The sequence below is a fragment of the Barbus barbus genome (genome assembly GCF_936440315.1).
Source record: "Barbus barbus genome assembly, chromosome: 35".
NCBI lineage: Eukaryota > Metazoa > Chordata > Actinopteri > Cypriniformes > Cyprinidae > Barbus > Barbus barbus.
The window spans coordinates 14,826,834-14,845,856 of record NC_136763.1 but is presented as its reverse complement, the minus strand read 5'-3'; the positions used below and the strand labels follow the sequence as shown (position 1 = coordinate 14,845,856).

The window sequence follows — 19,023 nt, the reverse complement described above, 5'->3', positions numbered from 1 at the left end:
ATTTTCACTGGCTTTTGTATTCAGAATAATCGTGTTTGTACTTATGTTCTATGAATAAGGATGAGTGCCTTGTCTATGTACATATATATCAAACTCTGTGACACTCTACAACTTGTATGAATGCAAAAAGCATGTTGAGGCGAATTGGCTGTCTGAGCAGAGCTGGAGCTGTTTGTTTATCTGTAATCTTGTACCTCTGGAGAGGTGATCAACACTAAAGTAGCTTCAGGCTTCTGTAGTGTCCTTGCGTCACACTTAAATGAACACACAGAAAAGCCTTAAGGCTAGTGTCTTCGCTTCCTTAAAACAAGCCGGGACAAAGGCCTGGAGAGACACCAATAAATATGTGTCGCACAAATATGATATATGATATGGACACTGTGTGGTGTGGTTGTTTGTTTTTTAATAGTTTATTTATTTATTTACATTATTACACAATTTTTGCTACATTTTTATGTGGACCCCCTAGAACTCTCTTGAGGGGGGTCTGTTTGAAAACCTTTGGTCATGACTAATTAAAGGTGGGATGTTCAAGTCATGTGCAATTCATTCGTTTTAAAAATGATTTAGCAATTTAAGACGTCCCTGAAAAGTACTCCCCGATGTCCTGTATTGCCACCTGTTTCTCTACTTAAAGAGTTTAGTTAAATAGTGCTGTTTATCATGTTTTCATTTGTTGTGTAAATTTAGTTGTAATTAGTGTAAATTGTTTTCTTGCTCCATTTGTTATTGCCACACTAATGACATTGTGTCTGTGCACTGTCTTTATCTCACTTTTAGAATAAAAATAGGTTTATAACTGATATGTTCCTTTGCGTCGTCCACGCTATTTTGCAGTTGTATTACCAACATAAAATAATAAACAAACGTAAAAATAGTAGCCATTAACAATGCACATTTATAACCTAAATACATGAGGTTAAAGGCAAGTCAAGCATGAATCTACCTATTTTTTGTCTAAATTTGAATGAATGGCACAAGGGGTTTGAAATTGGCTCATTCAAAGGTTTTTGGTTAATTTCTAGTTGGACGTGATCAGTTGAGTGAGCGATTAACTCTGTAATCCGTCCAAGCATTTCAACTGATTCAGTTTCAGCTGATAACTTGGGTTCAGTTCAGTCTAGTCTGTGAAATGGGTTCAGCCAGTTTATTAAAAAGAACCAATTCAAAAGAATGCACCCAATAGGATGTCAGTGTGACTAATGTTTTTGTAAGAAACACAGCCTTTTCTTTCATGCCAATGAGGTGTATTAATCACTTTGACACCTCCGACTGATGTTCGTTTCCCATTCTTTTAATTGTTTCCACTTCTCGAGGCTTCCGTACACCTTCTTTATCTCGTGTCTGCTCTATTTTCCTGGTGCCTAAAGCACATCCTTCTATACTATGAGCTTCCAATTCTGAGATAAGAGAAGGAAAAGAGAACTTCAGTGTCCAGATTCTCCTCTCCAATAGCAGATTAACACTCGATGTCTGAATACACGGCCATGTCCTTAAGGCCAATCTCACTATCCTTGAGGGGCTTTTTTTAAATATCCCTTTTACTGTTTTATTGTGGTTATTTTTGTTTAATAAAAAATGGTGTTAAAGGTGCCATAGAATGCATTGATAAAATATTTTAAATTGTTCTCTGATATCCACATAGAAGGTATGTGGCTTAAGTAAAGGCAAAAATGAAATGGTTTTACATGTCCATTTACAACCCTAGGATTTCTCCCTAGAATGAAATGGTCTGTTATTACCTTATTTGGAAAGGTCATGAATAATAATGTTGAGCTCTGCTCTGATTGGCTGTTTCACAGTTCGGCTCAATGTTGAGCTCTGCTCTGATTGGCTGTTTTACAGTGCGGCTCATTTCAGTAGCTCACACAGCAGGAAGGAAACCCAGTGAAAATATATATTTAAATACTTTCTCTCGCAGTTATATTGTTGGGTAATTATACTGTAAATAAAATTCGGGCATCAGGGAACCGCTATTAACATGCTGGGCATTGAAACTGCTTTCAAATGCACAATCGCTTTTTAGTTTTACTTTCGAGATACGCGATCGCACAAACTCCGTTTATACTTTAGAGCGGCAGTACTTACCACACATTTTACAAAATCAGATGCTTGTCAGTGGTGGTCAGGATCTGTAAATCATTCGCCATCATCCTCAGTCATCTCTCCTTACTCTGTTTATGTGGTAAGTGAAATCTTATGTACTGTAATGTAACAGGCTAACGCTAACAAGGAGCTAACCATGTCCCTTTAGTGGCTCGAGTTATTTTATTAGAATGCGTTATTTGCTTTCCGTGCCTTTCTGAATACAGACACCAACCCATCCATGCACATCACATCCCCTGCACAGCCGGGAACATAACATGTATTCTTTATATCTTTATATGTGAAGTAGTATTAGTTTCAGAAGACCTCCAAATGCTACTGCTACATCTTATATCATTTAAGCACCATATTGCTTATAAACACCTTATGTTAGTAGAGCAAATGTATCTATAAGTGTGCAAAGTTGGTTTGTTTTTTACACAGTTGGAGTAATTTTATGAATGCATGCTACATACAGTTGATTGAGTTTGAAATAATTATAATAGTAAACTCTAGTGTAGTAATGCCCTGACCCTTGCTGAAGCATTACACGTGTGCTTTCAAAATTTATGCTTCTTCAAAATAACTGCATACCCCAAATACTGCCACATGGCAGCAGGGAAGCTGAGGATGGCTGTTCTTTACTTATTCTTATTCCAGGGAAGCTATACTCCAGTATATGCAAGGAGGAGGAAAACAACTAGTCATACAGTAGTTGTATTTCAGGTCATTGGCCTGCAGGACTCAAAAAAAGGCGGTTCAGTTCACAGTTGTGAACTCACTTAAATGTTTTCGTCCTCTGATTTGTGGACAAAGTCAAGACCTGCTGATTAAGTTATCCTTGGCATTGCAGGACCTCAGTGATCAAGGCTAAAGAGTAAAAGATGGCTCTCGAGAGCTCTTTCAGAGAGCAACATAAGTAATACCGAGATAGATAGATGTGTTTTTTACAGCATATTTGTATCTCAGGCACCTAGCAGCATCACACAAAAAGTGCTGTGTGCAGAAGAAAAAAACAAGTGTTTTGGTATATTGTGACAGTAACATCAGTGAATGTCGTATTACTCATGCAAAAACAATCAAATAAAATACACCGTTACAAACTGACTGAGAGTGTTATAACCGACTTCACTTCATCAAGCATAAACGTCATCGTACAAAAAAGTGCTAGAAAGTTTGGGTCAAAAACAGTTGCACATAATATTTTGAGGACACTGTGCTACCATTTTTAGGATTCTTTGATAAATACAAAGTTCAAAACAACAGCATTTATTTGAAATTAAACTCTTTTGTTGCATTATAAATGTCTTTACTGTTGCTTTTGATTTATTTAATGCCTCCTTGATAAATAAAAGTTTTGATAAAGAAAACTTTTAATTTTTTTTCCCAAAAAAGGGCTGACTTTTGAATAATAACCGCTTTTATTTGAAATTAAAATCTTTTGTAACATTATAAACACCTTTACTGCCACTTTTGGTCAATTTAATGCATCCATGCTGCAAGTGTTATTTCTATGCAATAAATAAATAAAAAATCATACTGACCACAAACCTTTGAGTAATAAATGCTAAATAAAAGTATATTTTTCTCAAAAAATACTGACTTTTGAATAATAATAGCTTTTATTTGAAACATCTTAATCATACTGACCCTGAACTTTTGAATAATAGTGCCAGAATGAAATCTGATCTCTGCCCTATTACCCCTCAAACTCCAGACCTATAATACATGTTGCAACTTGTTAGATTTTGCCATTCCAAAGGGAAAGTCACAAAACAACGTATTAAAGTGTTTACTCAACATCCTGAGTGTATAATATGACAGTCACATCTGTGAATGTCATATTACTCACAAGCAGTACATTTTCACCGTTACGAGACTGTGAAGAGCAGCACAGACTCAGAGTGTTACAACCCACTTTGCTTCATCAAGCATAACCGCCATTGTCAAAAGTGACAGAATGTTTGGGTCAGGGGGGACCCGTGTGAGTGTGTGCCTGGGTTGGCGCGTGTGTGCGAGGGTAACAGTTTGGTGCCCTGACTCTCCCCCTGTCTTTGTGTTGTGCGGGACCGCTGGTCGTACAGAGAGTTCTGTGCCGCTGTACATTATTCCTCCGTCAGTCAAGCGGAACAATGCAGCCCTCCAGTACCAGACCTGAAGACCTTGCCATGTGTATGTGTGTGTATGCGCACGCACACATCTGCACTGTGCAGTTATGAGTGTGTGGATGTCTTTGTGAATGTCATGCCCCTTTTTCCCAGTACTACCTGCAGTGGTGCAGCAGGTGGACCTGATCAGGCATGGGGTAATGTGAAGGACTATCTTTTATTCCTGCAAAGACATTAACACAATACCCTTTTTTTGGCAGCCACCATTTCGACAGGAAACATTTAAAAGGGATAGTTCACCTAGAAATAAAAATGCATTTTTTATGCCCTCATATCATTCAGTACACTTATATGGTGTTTTTATATGTTTATTTAAAAAAAATCCTTGTGGGGAAAGTATTCTTGGGCTGTAAGGCTCCAAGAAGGACAAAAAACACCAAAAAATATAAATAAATAGTGACACTGAAGTTGCGCTGCTGTTCAAACGTCTTTTCTTCTTCAATGTTTTTGAAAGAAGTCTCTTATAATCACCAAGGCTGCGTTTATTTGATTTTTGATTTTTTACTCTAGTCTTTGGTGTCACATTATCTTTCAAAAATAATTCTAATATGCTGATTTGGTGCTCAAGAAACATATAATATTATCAATGTTGAACACTGTAAACTGTTTTGCAGTTTAATATTTTTGTGGAAACGGTGCTGCCTTTCTTCAGGATTCACTGATGAATAAAATGTTCAAAAGAACAGAATTTATTTCAAATATTAATTTTATTAAATATCTTACTGTTATTTTTGCTCAATTTAATGTGTCCTTGTTGAATAAAAGTATTTATTGTTTCCCAAAAAAATTAAAGCGAACCAGTGATATTTGATGTTAGCCAACCTGAAATGTGTTTGCATAATTGAAAAAGGAAGTTGGAACCAGACATTTGAAGGGCTTAACTCTTGTCAATATCGTCAATAGCCATTAGTGTACATCACAGCCTAGAAAATTCACACTTGACTGCTTTTGTTTATGGTACACGCTATTAAGACACTTCAAAATGAATGAACTAGTTCTTTAGTATCAAATTCACACTTTGGAAAACAAAACAAGTAGACCAATAGGTGCTTAAGATAAATCTGATAAAAGACTAGTCGTAGGCAGGTAGTGTTTATAATTTACTTGGGGATCTTCTTAGTCCAAAGTGCATTTTAATAGACTAAAAAATGTGTGTAGTACAAGTTGCACTAGCAATATTTTTGATTAATTTCCCCCCGGAAGAGAAAGTAAATTTTAAATGAGTGTGTATGTTAAAAGTGAATTTGCAGAGCAAGGTTTAGGTGTACACTGGCATATAGATGAACCTAATGCTTACAGACATCAAGTAAAAACCACAAAACTCCAGCTTTGATGCTCTTGTCCCTCAAAATCCTATCCATATTGCAGGAGTTGTTTTTCCACTTACAGTTGATTCATGAGAAGGCTTCATCTTCAGCTCCAGATGACCCCTGCACACCTCTCTGTGTCCAGACACCACCCAGTAAGGCAAAGAGCTTGTTGTAAAGCTCCTGAGTTTGTGATGTTGTTCTGTTTGTGAGCGCAGGGCTGAATGACCTTCAGGGGAGCCTGCGGAGAACATCAAATGCTGCAGCTCTCCTGAACTGTCTTAACCTGTACTGTAGGCCTGCACATGGAGAGGACACACCTCACAGCCACACAGTCCCCACCATCATAGTGCTCCTGGGTATAGTTTTTTCTTCTTATCTCTGTGCATTCCTCATTCTATCTAGCATTCTGTCTGTCTATCAATTTATCTGTTTATACATCTGTCTGTCTGTCTATCTATCCACATACTCATCGGCATACACTCATACACACTCTCACAGACACGATCATCTAGTTTTTCTTACTCTCATTCTTGCTTCTTGGTCAATATCTCTCCCACATATCCTCTTACACATTAGACCTTGCCAAAATTTGAATTGCAGTTTCAATAAAGCTGCCTTGTGCAGAAACGTCAATCGATTATTGATTTTTCTTGTTTTTATTTATGTGTGCTGCAGTTAAAGCTTTTGACTTGAATGAGAAATTGTAATTGAATATCGTACTGGATTTCTGTGCTTCACATGGCCACATTTCAGCTTGTTTTGAATTGCTATTCCAAGAACCTTTTTTTATTGGAAACTTACAAATATGAACAGGCTGTCGGTCTGTGTGTTAATAGTGGGTATTTTTCAAAATAGCTGATTCATTCAGGAACCAAGTTTGTTTTCATGAGAGAGACATTGAATCATTCATTATTAACGCTTGCCATTAAAATGTGATCTGTATCTGCATGCTCTCCAAATGCACGTTAAAAAGACTAGCGTAAACACGTTTGTGATCTCTTTGTTGTATTTGCATTCACATATAGTATTGTGTCCAACAAACCGTTCCTACTATTATTATGCACATTCTTCTCTCAAAAAAACTTTACAAAATACACCTGAAACGCTCAGTACCCAGTTGCCTTATATTATATAAATCCTATTGATGTGGACAAAATTTACAGTAGATGCACTGTGTTTAACTGGTGGTCAGATGCTGGTCATCACAAGCCAAGTGCAAACAGGAAGTTCATCAAACAAAACTCTGGGCAGATTGGTGCATAGTCAATAGTTCAATTGTTGAATAATTCTAGTTGTTTTTTTATGTTTAGCATGCACGAGGAGATCAATAAATTGACATTTCATCTGAAGCTGAGACTTGTGGGCACATCTGTACAACCCTGTTTTTTGTTATGAAAGCAAGAAAGAGAGCAAGAGGGAATTCTGGTTTGGCATCTTTGGTCTTGTTATTTTTGAACAACTCACTTTGAGGCCGACCATTCTTGTGTTCACATGCCAACATCCCATCCCATAATGAAACAATATCATGCAGGGCAGCTCTTGTGAATCCTGTGTTTTTACTTATGCAAACACTCGAGGTTTAGCCTCTGTCCTTTAATCCGCAGGTTTACCCTCTGTATGTTAGTTGTGGAGTGACAAAAAGCCTTCAATGACAATAATTAGCTAATTCCATTAAAGCAAATTAGCCTAATTTACAAAAACATTGACTGCCGTTGTTGATTCACAGAAACATCCATCTCTCTTTTTTATCATGAGTGTGTTTTTTAATGTTTTCCCATCAACAACAGGCTGCAATTAGTGTATTCAGACCATTCGTGGAGGTTGCCAAATAGCAAAATCACTCTGATTCTTCTAGACATTTTCAAGAAAACTGGCAGTGTAAAATGTTATTATTTTCCCAGTATGATGTTTTTTCCATTTTGAGCTGAGCTTGTTAAAGTAGGCAGCATGCTTTCATGTGTCAGTGGTTTGGTGCTCATTCTGAAAACTGCATATTGGCCTCTTCCCTTCCCATTTGCAATTACTCACCAGACAAACTCTGCAGCGTTAAGAAAGCCGTGCTGAAATTGGTGAAATGGATTCTACGCTTTAGCCTGTTGTTTTGGTGCATCTTCTGGCAGGAAGCCGTGTGGTAAATTGGATAGATGGCTTGATAAAAAGCTTGTTGTGCAAGATATTTCATGGCAGAATTTTTTATTTTTTTTTATATTTTCGCCCGGCACTCTTAACAAGTGACTTGGTCCCACGGTGATTTATGAAATCAATTTGTCTTGTTATCAGTGGGATTGGGGAAGAAAGATAAAATCAGTAGGAAGTGATTTTAGTTCCATCTTTCTTTCTTTTCAATCCTGAGGGAAGAAAGAGATGAGAGAAGCGGCACTCAAATCTATTTGGAACGCTTTGACCCTCTAGTACTGGAAGTCTGCAAAGACTGAACACTGTCAGAACAATATGCAGCTGAAGTGTCACTAATGCATAGATGAGACTGGGGCTAGTTGTCACAAGGGTTACATTTCCTTTTTTTAATTAAAAAAGAAATGTGTGCTCTAGCGGTTTTGGTTTAAAACACCTTAGTAAAAACCATCTTTCTGTTCTTAACCCAAATTTAAATATACTACTTTTGCTTTACTGTAGAAACTTTAGCTATAGTGTTGAGTCAAATATGTTTTAAATGCTGTTTATAACTTAAAATGGAATTTGAAATGCAACATTAGTGGGACAAAGCAATTCCTTTGCTTGAAAGCATCTGACAAATGAATAATTGTAAATGTGATGGCAGGTTGCATCGTGACAACATACCCCACTATTGTCAGTGTGTGTTAGTGTGATTTTTATTTTTTTCCTAAGCAATAAAAGTGCAAATGATCAGTGGACATTTATGGAAAAAAAGCTTAAATGTATGTGTCTTTACAGAAATAGATTTTAAAAAATGAACATAAATGAATAGTTCATCAAAAAATAAATATTTGCTTAAAGTTTACTCAACCTCAGGCCATCCAAGATGTAGAAATTTTGCATCGCATCACTTGCTTACCAATCGATCATCTGCAGTGAATGGGTGCTGTCAGAATGAGACTTCAAACAGCTGATAAAAACATCACAATAATCCACAAATAACAAACACACAGCTTTTCAGTTTTCACAACATGTTAATTTATGGACTGGAGTTTTGTGGATTATTGTGATGTTTTCATCAGCAGTTTTGACTGTCATTCTGACGGCACCCATTCACTTCAGAGGATCCATTGTGATGTGCAAGTGATGTAATGCTAAATTACAAATTTGCTCCAATCAAGAGACATCTACATTTTGCCTTGCCTGAGGATGAGAAAATTTCCTACAGATTTGACCACATTTTCAGGTAAACTATTCCTTTGACCTGAGAAATATGTACTATTTGTGAAAAGTAGTCCCTGACTCCCATATACTTAGAGCAGAAGTGGTCTACTAAAGTTCTATGAATGAAATTCAGGACAATGTGAAATAAAGCTCTAATTTTTAAACTGTGATTAATCTAGACATGGCATATGGCTCTCTCTCTCACTTGCTCGCTTGCTTGCTCAATTTAAGTAGAGCTGAAGCTGTGGAACTTTCCCTCAGGTGTAACTGAACGGACCATCTGCTATTGTTGACCAGAACCCTTTCCAAGCAACCATAGTGGGAGAAAGCATATGACTCATTCTGTTTGCTATCTTCACTTGTTTTAAGAGAAATTGAATTTTTAACACCTCTGCTGTCAGAAGTCTTTTATTAAGAGAATCCTTTTTTGTATATGCTACAAACATTATCGACAAATGGTATCTTATGTTCAGTACATTGCTTGTATTATTGGATTTAGCCATAGCCCATCATTTATTATATATAATTAATTTCATTTATTTGTCTATTGGTCTGTATGTGGCTGAATGAAGTATTGAATCAGTAACGCCTTGTCCACCTTAAATGTAATAACTACAATATGTCCATACTGTATATAACCATCATGTTTTATTTAATGAGCAGTCTAGCATAGTAGGGGAGATAGACAATGACAAATGTGTGGGCAAGAGCAATGAAACATGTTGGCCAAAAATAAGATCGCTTTGAACAGTCTTTGCGTCTGGCAGCAATGAGAGTTTCATTGTTATTATTTAATGTTTTTCTTACCATCTCTCTTTCTCTCTTTTCTTGCAGTGAAGTTCGAAACCTGTCAACAAATAGAGGAGGTTTCTTTCGAAAGCAGTGACCCAAAGATCAGCGTTTTGCCGGATGGCTCTCTTTACACAGAGCAACATGTGACGAATCTAACTGAACCCATCCAGTTCATGGTGACGGCCAGAGACAGCGCTGGCAAGTATATCTGGGAGACCACTGTAAAACTGGCCCTCGCTGGACACCTGCTATCACCTCCTGTTAACCAGGCAAGGACAAATTATGTGTAATTTAATTTTAATTTAATTTAAAAAAAAAAAAATATCCGTCTGTGAATAGATGTGTTTGAGCTCACATAAGTTATCTTTACAAAATCTTAAGACCCCAAACTTTTTAATGGTAGCATGTATACAGTTTTTTTTTTCTGCGGGTGGTGTGAAAAGCAGTGAGTGAGTCTAGCGGCTCAGTAATAGAGTGCAAATTAAATAATGTACATTGATTGAGTTCATGGTTTTAGGGGGGGTTGTTGGGGGAGATGATGTGCCGTCTCAGTGTAATGATTTGCCCATATAGCACAAGCAAGAACGAGATTCAATAACACAGCAAGATGTTATTATATTTAAGCAATCATTAGAATTTGAAAAGTAGTTATAGCTTTTAAATTGATTACATTTCGGTTCTCCCTCTCGTGCATGTATGCACAGGCGGAACTGTCACGTGTGGAGCGCTTTTAGAGGGTTTGCACAAGCCCTTGGCAACATACCAAAAGTCATGATCTGATTATGAAAGTGAATGCTCAGATGTAATTTTTATAGATGAAAGAAGTAATATTTCATCCAAGTTGCCCCCCCACGCCTTCACACACACACACACACACACAATTCCACCACAATGTGTCCTGCTTGGCAAGTATCATTAAACTTTTAATACATGTGGCTGTCATGCTCATGTCCTGTGCTCTGGTGTAGAGCAGATGAGGTGTACAGGCTTTATATAGATGTCTTTCCCACTGGCATCGGACTGTTTCTGCATCCAAAGTGACCTAGAAATGCCAAGCAGAGAAGCAGGAATGCAGGTCCTCTAGGGATCCTGGAGTCTGGTCTGTCGAGCCCTATCCCCGTGTCCCTAACCCCGCACATGTCCTCTCCTTCTGCACGACCATTTAGAGAAATGTCTCCTTGCCAGTTACGACAGGTTACTGAAGGACAAACGCACATGTATGTGCACACACACGAAGCAAGAAGATACATGGGTGTTCTGGGAAATGTGACTTTTTGCAACTCTCTGACCTAGTTGAGACTATAAATAATTAATGAAAAAATTATCAAAATAAAAATGAAGTAGTTTAGCTCTCAGAGTATTTCAGTATTAAGATGTGTTTCATCTATTTACGTGCCATAATTTCATCTGTCTTGTCTCGAATTCCTGACAGATGTGATTTTCATGAACTAATTATCCTCAAGTAACTCAAAGCAGGGCGTAGGAACAATTTGACAAAGTAAGGGGACATATTATGAACCTTAATAGTTTGGCTTGTGTCCGGTCTACTGTCTAAGTTTAAGATTTTTTTTTTCTGCATCATGGCCAAGCAGAATGAAAATTTTGATTATTTCTATATTATCATTTTTAACCATTAATGTAATTATTCATTTAGTTAATTATTTCCAATAATAATAATAATGATGATTATTATTATTATTAATAATTTAATTGTATATACGGTTTGTATATATTTGTTTTATTTATATACACATTTTATGCATCTATATAATAATAATAATAATAATAATAATAATATTTGTAATAATGGTTATCATTATTGTTGTTGTTTTACATGATGCCATAACAATGCTATGATTTTAACTTGGTAATACATAATAACCATGGTATTTGAATATGATAATCATGGATCATGTAATAAAAATACCATGGTTTTACCATCATAGTGCTGTTTAAGTGAGGAGTTCCATGCATCAAATGACTTGTGGTAACAGGAAATTTGACCTCACATAAGACAATAGAGATTACTTTTCTATACATTTATTTTGGCCTATATGCTATACATTTATTTAATTTATTCTATTCAGAGGTACCGTTTAGGAAAATTAGTATAGAAATTAGCACTTAAGATCAGCACCATTTTAAATGAACACACTCACACACAGAAATGCCCACACACACACATATGCACCGCCATGACTCGTTTGCTATAAAAGTAATTAAAAATAAGGTGTCTCATATGCAAAGTAAGCAAGTCTTTTGTTACTTTGAAGTAGCAGAGATGCTTTGAAAGACAGTGATATGGAAGCTAGCTATTATCAAATATGTATCAACAAAGATATCACTCGGTGCAATTCTTTGTGCCTCTACTGAGCGTAAATGTCAGTAGGTTGCATATAGTTCATTATAAACTTGCATGGCATTTGCCTGGATTGTGTGGCTTATATTTGTTTGATCCATATGCAGCTTTCAATTTAGTCAATTTCAAGTCAATTTAGTATATTCTGTTGTATCTCCTTCTGGGCTGACAAGTTCCAGCCAATGCATTAGGGTTCAGCATAACAGTGCAGTTTCTTTGTCCCCCAACATGTTTTATTGAGCAAAGTTTCTATGCTTTTGGATGGTTGAGGTCTAAAAATACCCAGGACTGTTCTTTGGCTGGCATTTAGCTCAATATGAGCCTCATCTGCCCCTAAGCTGAAGTTTGGAATTCATGTGTGCTGGGAATTATGTTCAGCAGCCATTAGGGCTGGTTTCTTCTCAACTATATGAATTCATATGAACAAAGAGTCAGAAACGAAACTGATTTTAAGTCTTACAAGCTTTAAGCACAACATAACATGAGACATTTCATTGGCTTAAAGTGAATTGGAAAAAAAAAAAAAAAAAGTAGTTTGTTCCAGAATCTGGCAACACTGAACACACTGTGTGTACAAACTCAAAAGAGTCATTTGTTCAGTAATCGGTTTAAAATTACAATTGTAGTTCACACATCACGATTTATGTTTTTGATCAACTAAAAAGAACCGGTTCAATCGTTCAGGAGTTCACAGATTGTGTTATATGTTTGATTCAATTAAAAAACATCCCCTAAAACTAATTTGTTTGTGAATGGAACCACACTGTTCACGCTGTTTGTTTATCAATTCGTACTGGCTCAAAAGAGTCATTTATTTGTTTGGTTCAATATTACATAACCTCCCCATAAGATTAAGAACCATTTTGTTCAGAAATCTGACTACTACTGGTCATGCCGTATGACTTTGATTCACTAAAAAGAACCGGTTCATAAGACTAATTTGTTCAGGAATCATACTGCACTGATAGCACTGTATGTTTCTTTCATAGACTGAAAAAAAAAGATCCATCCACTATTGAAATGTGAAGCCAAAACATCCCAGTATAGCCCATAATCTTGCACTGATGACGTTAATTGGAGCCCAAGTTCACACAGTAGTTATTCATTTTTGTGCAGTAGTGATCATGAGTCCTGCCCAAACTCCTGCAGACCCAGTTGTAAGCTCAAATAACTAATTAAAAGCAAACTTATTTGAAAAACCAACACTTGAACATACATCAACGTGATAAGAACTACTTAAAATTATGGAAACCATCATCGAGAAAAAAGTAAGTGTAATTTGATTATTTAGTTTGGCTCACATTCTATTCGTTTAAATGAGAGGGTTGGGTTTATGACCTATACTGCTGCTAGCCACCAGACGGCGATCAAAATGTTTTGGCTTCACTTTTCAGGATGTGTGTGGCACGCTTGATTTCATCCTGTAGATTCAGTAGTGGTATGTTTGTTATAAAATAGCCGACACCTAGCTGACACGATTAGTGAAGCGTTTTCGCAGCACTTATTATAAACCCAGAGTAACTCTTTTTTCTCGCCTTTTTAATAATGGAACTTCAGTGGAAATCCAGGTACATTTCCGTTTTCTCTCGACGGTGAGGTCTGGTGCGAAGACTGATTACGAAAGTAGCAAATGAGTGCTGCCTAATGGGGAATTTGCACATACTGGCATGTAATGGAAAAACTTCAGACAGGGTTGCAAGCAGTGCAATGCGGCCCTATAGAACAATAACCTCCAGATGTCTGCTGCAGAGCTGCAGGCTGACTGATGCCCAAACGGGTTTCTTCTCAGCAGGGAGGGATGTGGAGCCAGCTGGCAGGGCCGGTTCTTCTGGAGCTACGGGAGCTCAGGGCAATCCAGGCAGCCATTTCACACGCTGACTCCCAAATGCGCCCACACACACACACACACACACACACATGCACGCATGCATACATAGCATTACATTCCCTACATCTGCCGTGCGCCGTCCCACAACACAACATGCTTGTTCTAGTTTATTCTTTCCTCTCTGTCTGTTGTAATGGATGCAGTGCTTGTTGCCCTACCAGAGGAATAAACCTTTTCATTAGGCATGCTGTTGTAAGTCGGTGCCTTTCATTGGCACTGCCATGCTACGCTGCATCAGACCAGCCTGGATCTTCCTGTGCTGTTGGCTACACATTCGGAGGAATGCTTCTGCAGCGCCAGTGAGAGCTGATTGATAAATCAAGGTCTTTATCACAGCTCCCAATGTCCTGTTTGTCAGCAGGCAAAAACAAAAATGATAGAGATGGAGCAAGAGACGGATCGAGAAGATGAATACCCTGCACTAATGAACAGATCTGTGAAAGGAGAGATTAGGCTTTTGTCTGTTCAAACACAATCGGCTGGTCTCGCCATTTCTGAATGTGTCCTCCCAAAGGTGACGTTGCGCACACTCTTAAATATAAAAGAACCATTTTGGCACATACAGAAATTTGTCAACACTGCCCTGCCACTGATTTTATTTGCAATAAAATAGTTTGCATACGAAAAGCTATGTTGCATTTCTCAGTAGCGAGGTTGTAACATCACAGTTTTTCGAAGCAGTTACACCTACAGTTTCACTGTTAGTGACACTGTTAAGAGACACACAGACTCAGTTAATTTACACATTCTTAAGTTTTCTCTCTCTCTAGTAGCTGCATTATTCTGCAGATTAATTGCTCAGGCCTTTATTACTTGCTCTAAAATTATGTTTTAGAAACACTGAGACTTGGGATAATATGCATAAGAAATTAGTTTTATACACAACATTTTATACATAATTTTATACATAAAACTTCTTTCTTGGCAGGTCTTCCAGACAGTTATATCAAACCTTTACAATTAATCCAGAACGTGGCAGCAAGAAAAAAATTTAATGAGCTGAAAATAATGCACGTCACACCTCTGTTTATCAATTTGCACTGGTTACCCAATAGCTGCTTGCATAAAATTCAAGGGATTAATGTTACAGGGAGTATGCCTACAAAACCACCAATGGCTCTGCACCCCTTTACCTAAATTCATTATTTCAGACCTGTGTGCCCTCTAGAAGCTTGCGTTCTGCAAGTGAACGGCACATTATTGTGTCATCCCGAAGAGGCACGAAATCACTTTCACAGACTTTTACATTAAAGGGTTAATCCTCCCCAAAATTTAAATTGTGTCATTTATCACGTACCCCCATGTCGTTCCAAACCCGTAAAAGCTTCGTTCGTCTTCAGAAAACAATTTAAGATATTTTGGATGAAAACCGGGAGGCTTGTGACTGTTCCATTGACTGCCAAACAATTTGCACTGTCAAGGCCCAGAAAAATATGAAAGACATCGTCAGAATAGTCAATCTGCCATCAGTGGTTCAACCGTAACGTTATGAAGCTACGAGAATACTATTTGTACGCAGAAAAAAACAAAAAGGCTTTATTCAACAATTTGTCTCCTCTGCGTCAGCGTAGCGCCATTTTGAAGAGTATCCGCTGGATGCAAACTGCGTACGCTTTTCTGTGTCAGCCACACCACACTGATATGTCTTCTATGCTTGTTTGGCAGTCAATGGGACAGTCACAAGCCTACCGGGTTTTCATCCAAAATATCTTAAATTGTGTTCCGAAGACAAACAAACCTTGTTTCCTCCTGGTGGAATGACCTGCCCAACTCAATCCGAGCAGCTGAGTCCTTAGCCATCTTCAAGAATCGGCTAAAAACACATCTCTTCCATCTTTATTTGACCCTAGCACTCTCTCTTAAAAAAAAACTTGCCCCTTTTAGATTTGCAATCTGTTCATTTACTAACTGCTTGTTTTCTTTAAAAAAAAAAAAAAACTAACACTAGCTTCTCTATTCTATCTATTTGTTTTAATTTATTTATTAAACAATTAACAAAAAGCAAAAAAAAAAGGCCTCTAACACTAGCATGCGCTATTCTTTTTCCTAGTCTATCTGTATTCTTTTTATTTATTATATAATAATAATAAAAAACCTTGCTATTTGTACTGCGTTAGGCTAACTGAGACTTGTCCTAGCATTTGAATATTGCTCTTTTGTTGATACACGAGTAAAGACATTGTGCCCATATTACCACCTTGGGTGTGCATTATTTTTCAGTAATTCAGCGGCCCGTCGTCAGTTATTACTTCATGGAACGGTCGATGCCATTAAAGAACCTTTATTTTTAAGATGGCATCACCGCACGCCAAGTTGGCAGTTTAGACACAGGAGCTTCGAATGCCTTCTTATAATTTGTCTTTTGTCTGGAAGGATTATTTAGCCCTCACTGCTCTACTTGATTTCACCTCAATCTCTTTTCCATTCTCCAGCCTCTTCTTTCTCTATTTCACCCTCTTATGCACAGTAATTCCACCTGCCGCCCCCCAAAAGGTCTCGTTGCAGCCGCTCTCTGTTGCAGCAACGGGTACCTGTGAGCTTCGTGGATGAGCAGAGCTGAGGCAGAAGTGATTTTATCAGCGCCTCACAGCTGCCCTCCTCGCTCGTGCACGGCTCCCTCCCTCCGCTACAATTTCCTCCATTTCCTGAGCCCCTGCAGCCAGAGCCATCAAGCTGTGAAAAATTAAAACAAAAGAGGGAAAAAATACAATATGTTTGCTCAGATTTGCCTCACATCTGTTCGAGCTCTTCTGCCGAAAAACTGTGTTTGTGAGACATTGATAGGCTGACCTGCCTACGCATGCTTGAGTTGGCAACCCCTGCCGGGGGATGCAAGACAGAGAGAGAGAGATAGAAGACTGGGATTTGGCGAAAGCGTCTCGGCTCGAAAATGCAGTGCCACAAACGTTGAGTTGTCAGGGGAAGAAACGGCAGCACAGGATTACATGAAAAGCTGACAACTCAGAGATGAGCACTAAAGACACTAAATGAGCCGCAGGACGGTCCCCTTCCCCACACATGCACACACAGTCAGCCCCTGTGACAAACGGTGCCTGTTTGATTGGTCGCTTCAGCCCTTTTCCTTGGCCTTTGGATGAATCAAGTGAGGGTCAGCGGTAGCTCTAGTTTTTCTTGTCTAAATTATTGATGTGGTATTTCATCAATCTTTTTCATTGGGCACCCATGAGGAAATGTCACGGTATGCGTCACTGTGGTATTGCTGTGTTATAAGGCCTGGTTTACAGAGGCCTTGACGTGATTTGTCATTTTGATTGGTCGTTTTAGCAGAAACCCCACAGCTATGTTTACGATCCTGACTCAGGGTTCAGGTGTGCATGTACTGCTCCACAACTATTTTGTACCATTGCCTTACAAATAATGAATTATTAAAAGTATGTGCTCCTATTAAAAGTGTGTTTGTCTCTTCAAGCTGGCTGTTGTGTGCATCTAATTGCTCTTTTATAACTCTGGAGACTTAAAAGAGTTCTCACTTTATTCAACTCTGTTTCAAAGTTTCAAAGTGTTCATTTTAACAGATTTTGTAGTCTTATTGTATTGTAGTCTTTAAATTCAGTATTTGTTTCTGTTTCATTCATTAATTTTAGTCAATTTGACTACATTTTATTTTTAGTTGACCAGGTTTAATTTTGACCTAAATATTTAACTATTTATGTTTAAATAAATTAACTAAATGAACTGTTAATTTACTCAAACCTGACTTACCTAAACCAGGCTTATTCATTAAAAAAATAAAAAAAATATTGTTGTTCATTTAAATAAAGCTGAAATAAAACAAAACAAAAATGTTAGATAAAAGACATAAAAAATAAAACTAAACTGAAATAAAAAGGAAGCTAAATAGAAATAAAAAAAAAAACAAATAAAAATGACAAATGCACATAACCTTAAATGTAGCATTTTAAATGGAATTTTAATTAAATGTAATTTATTATTTAAATTTAATTACGATTAAAATGAAAATTGAAATTGTAAAAAATTTAATCTAATTTGAAACCGTACTAAATACTATAATAGTATATAAATAATGATAAATCAAAACATGTTTTATATAAAACTAATCAGATACATTTGGCTTAAGTCAAAACACTGTTCATTACCGTTTTTTCAGTAATTTATTAGAGAGAGATTTAAGATTGTATTTATAAATTAATCATTTTGTTTAATAAGATATATATCAGAATCAGAATCAGAATCAGAATCAGAATATATATATATGTTTCCATTTCTCCCAGTTTAATCTGCTGTTTGAAAATCTCATTTAGGATTTTCCTTTTGAATCATCATGATCTTATTTATAGCATCAAATTTAGTTCTTTACAGTTTCTTGTTAATATGCTGTCTCATATGGAGTATGCGTATGTGTTTTCCACAGTTTACTGGGGATGGTTTTTATGGCGGATCCTCCCACAACCACTATCAAAATCCCAGGGTCATTACGTTTCCACGACAACACCAGCGAGGCTCGTCCAATGGGCTGCGGCGACAGAAGCGAGACTGGGTCATTCCACCAATCAACGTGCCTGAAAACTCCAGAGGACCCTTCCCTCAAGTTCTCGTCAGGGTCAGTAATGGTTACGGTTCACAGCTCACTGTTATAAAAAGCATGAAAGATTTATTTTTATTCAAGGCGCAAGACATCTCCATCGCTTTTACTTAATGATCATATGGAATTTTTTGACACATGCTACTTGGTTGTTAATAAAACAGATATGACATTCAGCCATGAATGAAAAGACTCAAGATCTTGGCAAGCTTTGTCTATCAGAACAGACAGTTCCACAACTGAAGTTTCACTGTGTCCCTTCGAGACATAAAAGAACAAGCCTCTCTCAAGTCTCCACACAGAAGCTTTTACCAAAGCCTCGCACTTCTGAAAGACAGAGCTTTCCTCGCCACGTCTCTTGAACCGCAGAGACACCTAAGAGGTTAAAAAGCAGTATCACAGGTGAACATTTTCAAGAGCTTTCTTTCAGACAGCTCTTCTGCGTCTGCCGCTGAGAGCCCTTCTAAGGTAAGGAGAGGACTTGTGCTCCCTCTCTGAGTCAAGGGTTGATGAGGAGG

At 37.5% G+C, this 19,023-nt stretch overlaps 1 protein-coding gene across 1 annotated transcript in view; it reads left to right on the top strand.

The window, feature by feature from the left end:
* The window catches only part of LOC306854969 (cadherin-4-like), a gene marked incomplete at both ends in the record, with an annotated part of 253,169 nt that overhangs the window by 154,737 nt on the left and 79,409 nt on the right, over nt 1–19,023 (top strand). The window contains 2 exons of the mRNA XM_079393318.1: nt 9,737–9,963; nt 18,335–18,523. Of these exons, the coding sequence (XP_079249444.1) occupies nt 9,737–9,963; nt 18,335–18,523 (416 nt within the window). The remainder of the gene's footprint in view (nt 1–9,736; nt 9,964–18,334; nt 18,524–19,023) is intronic.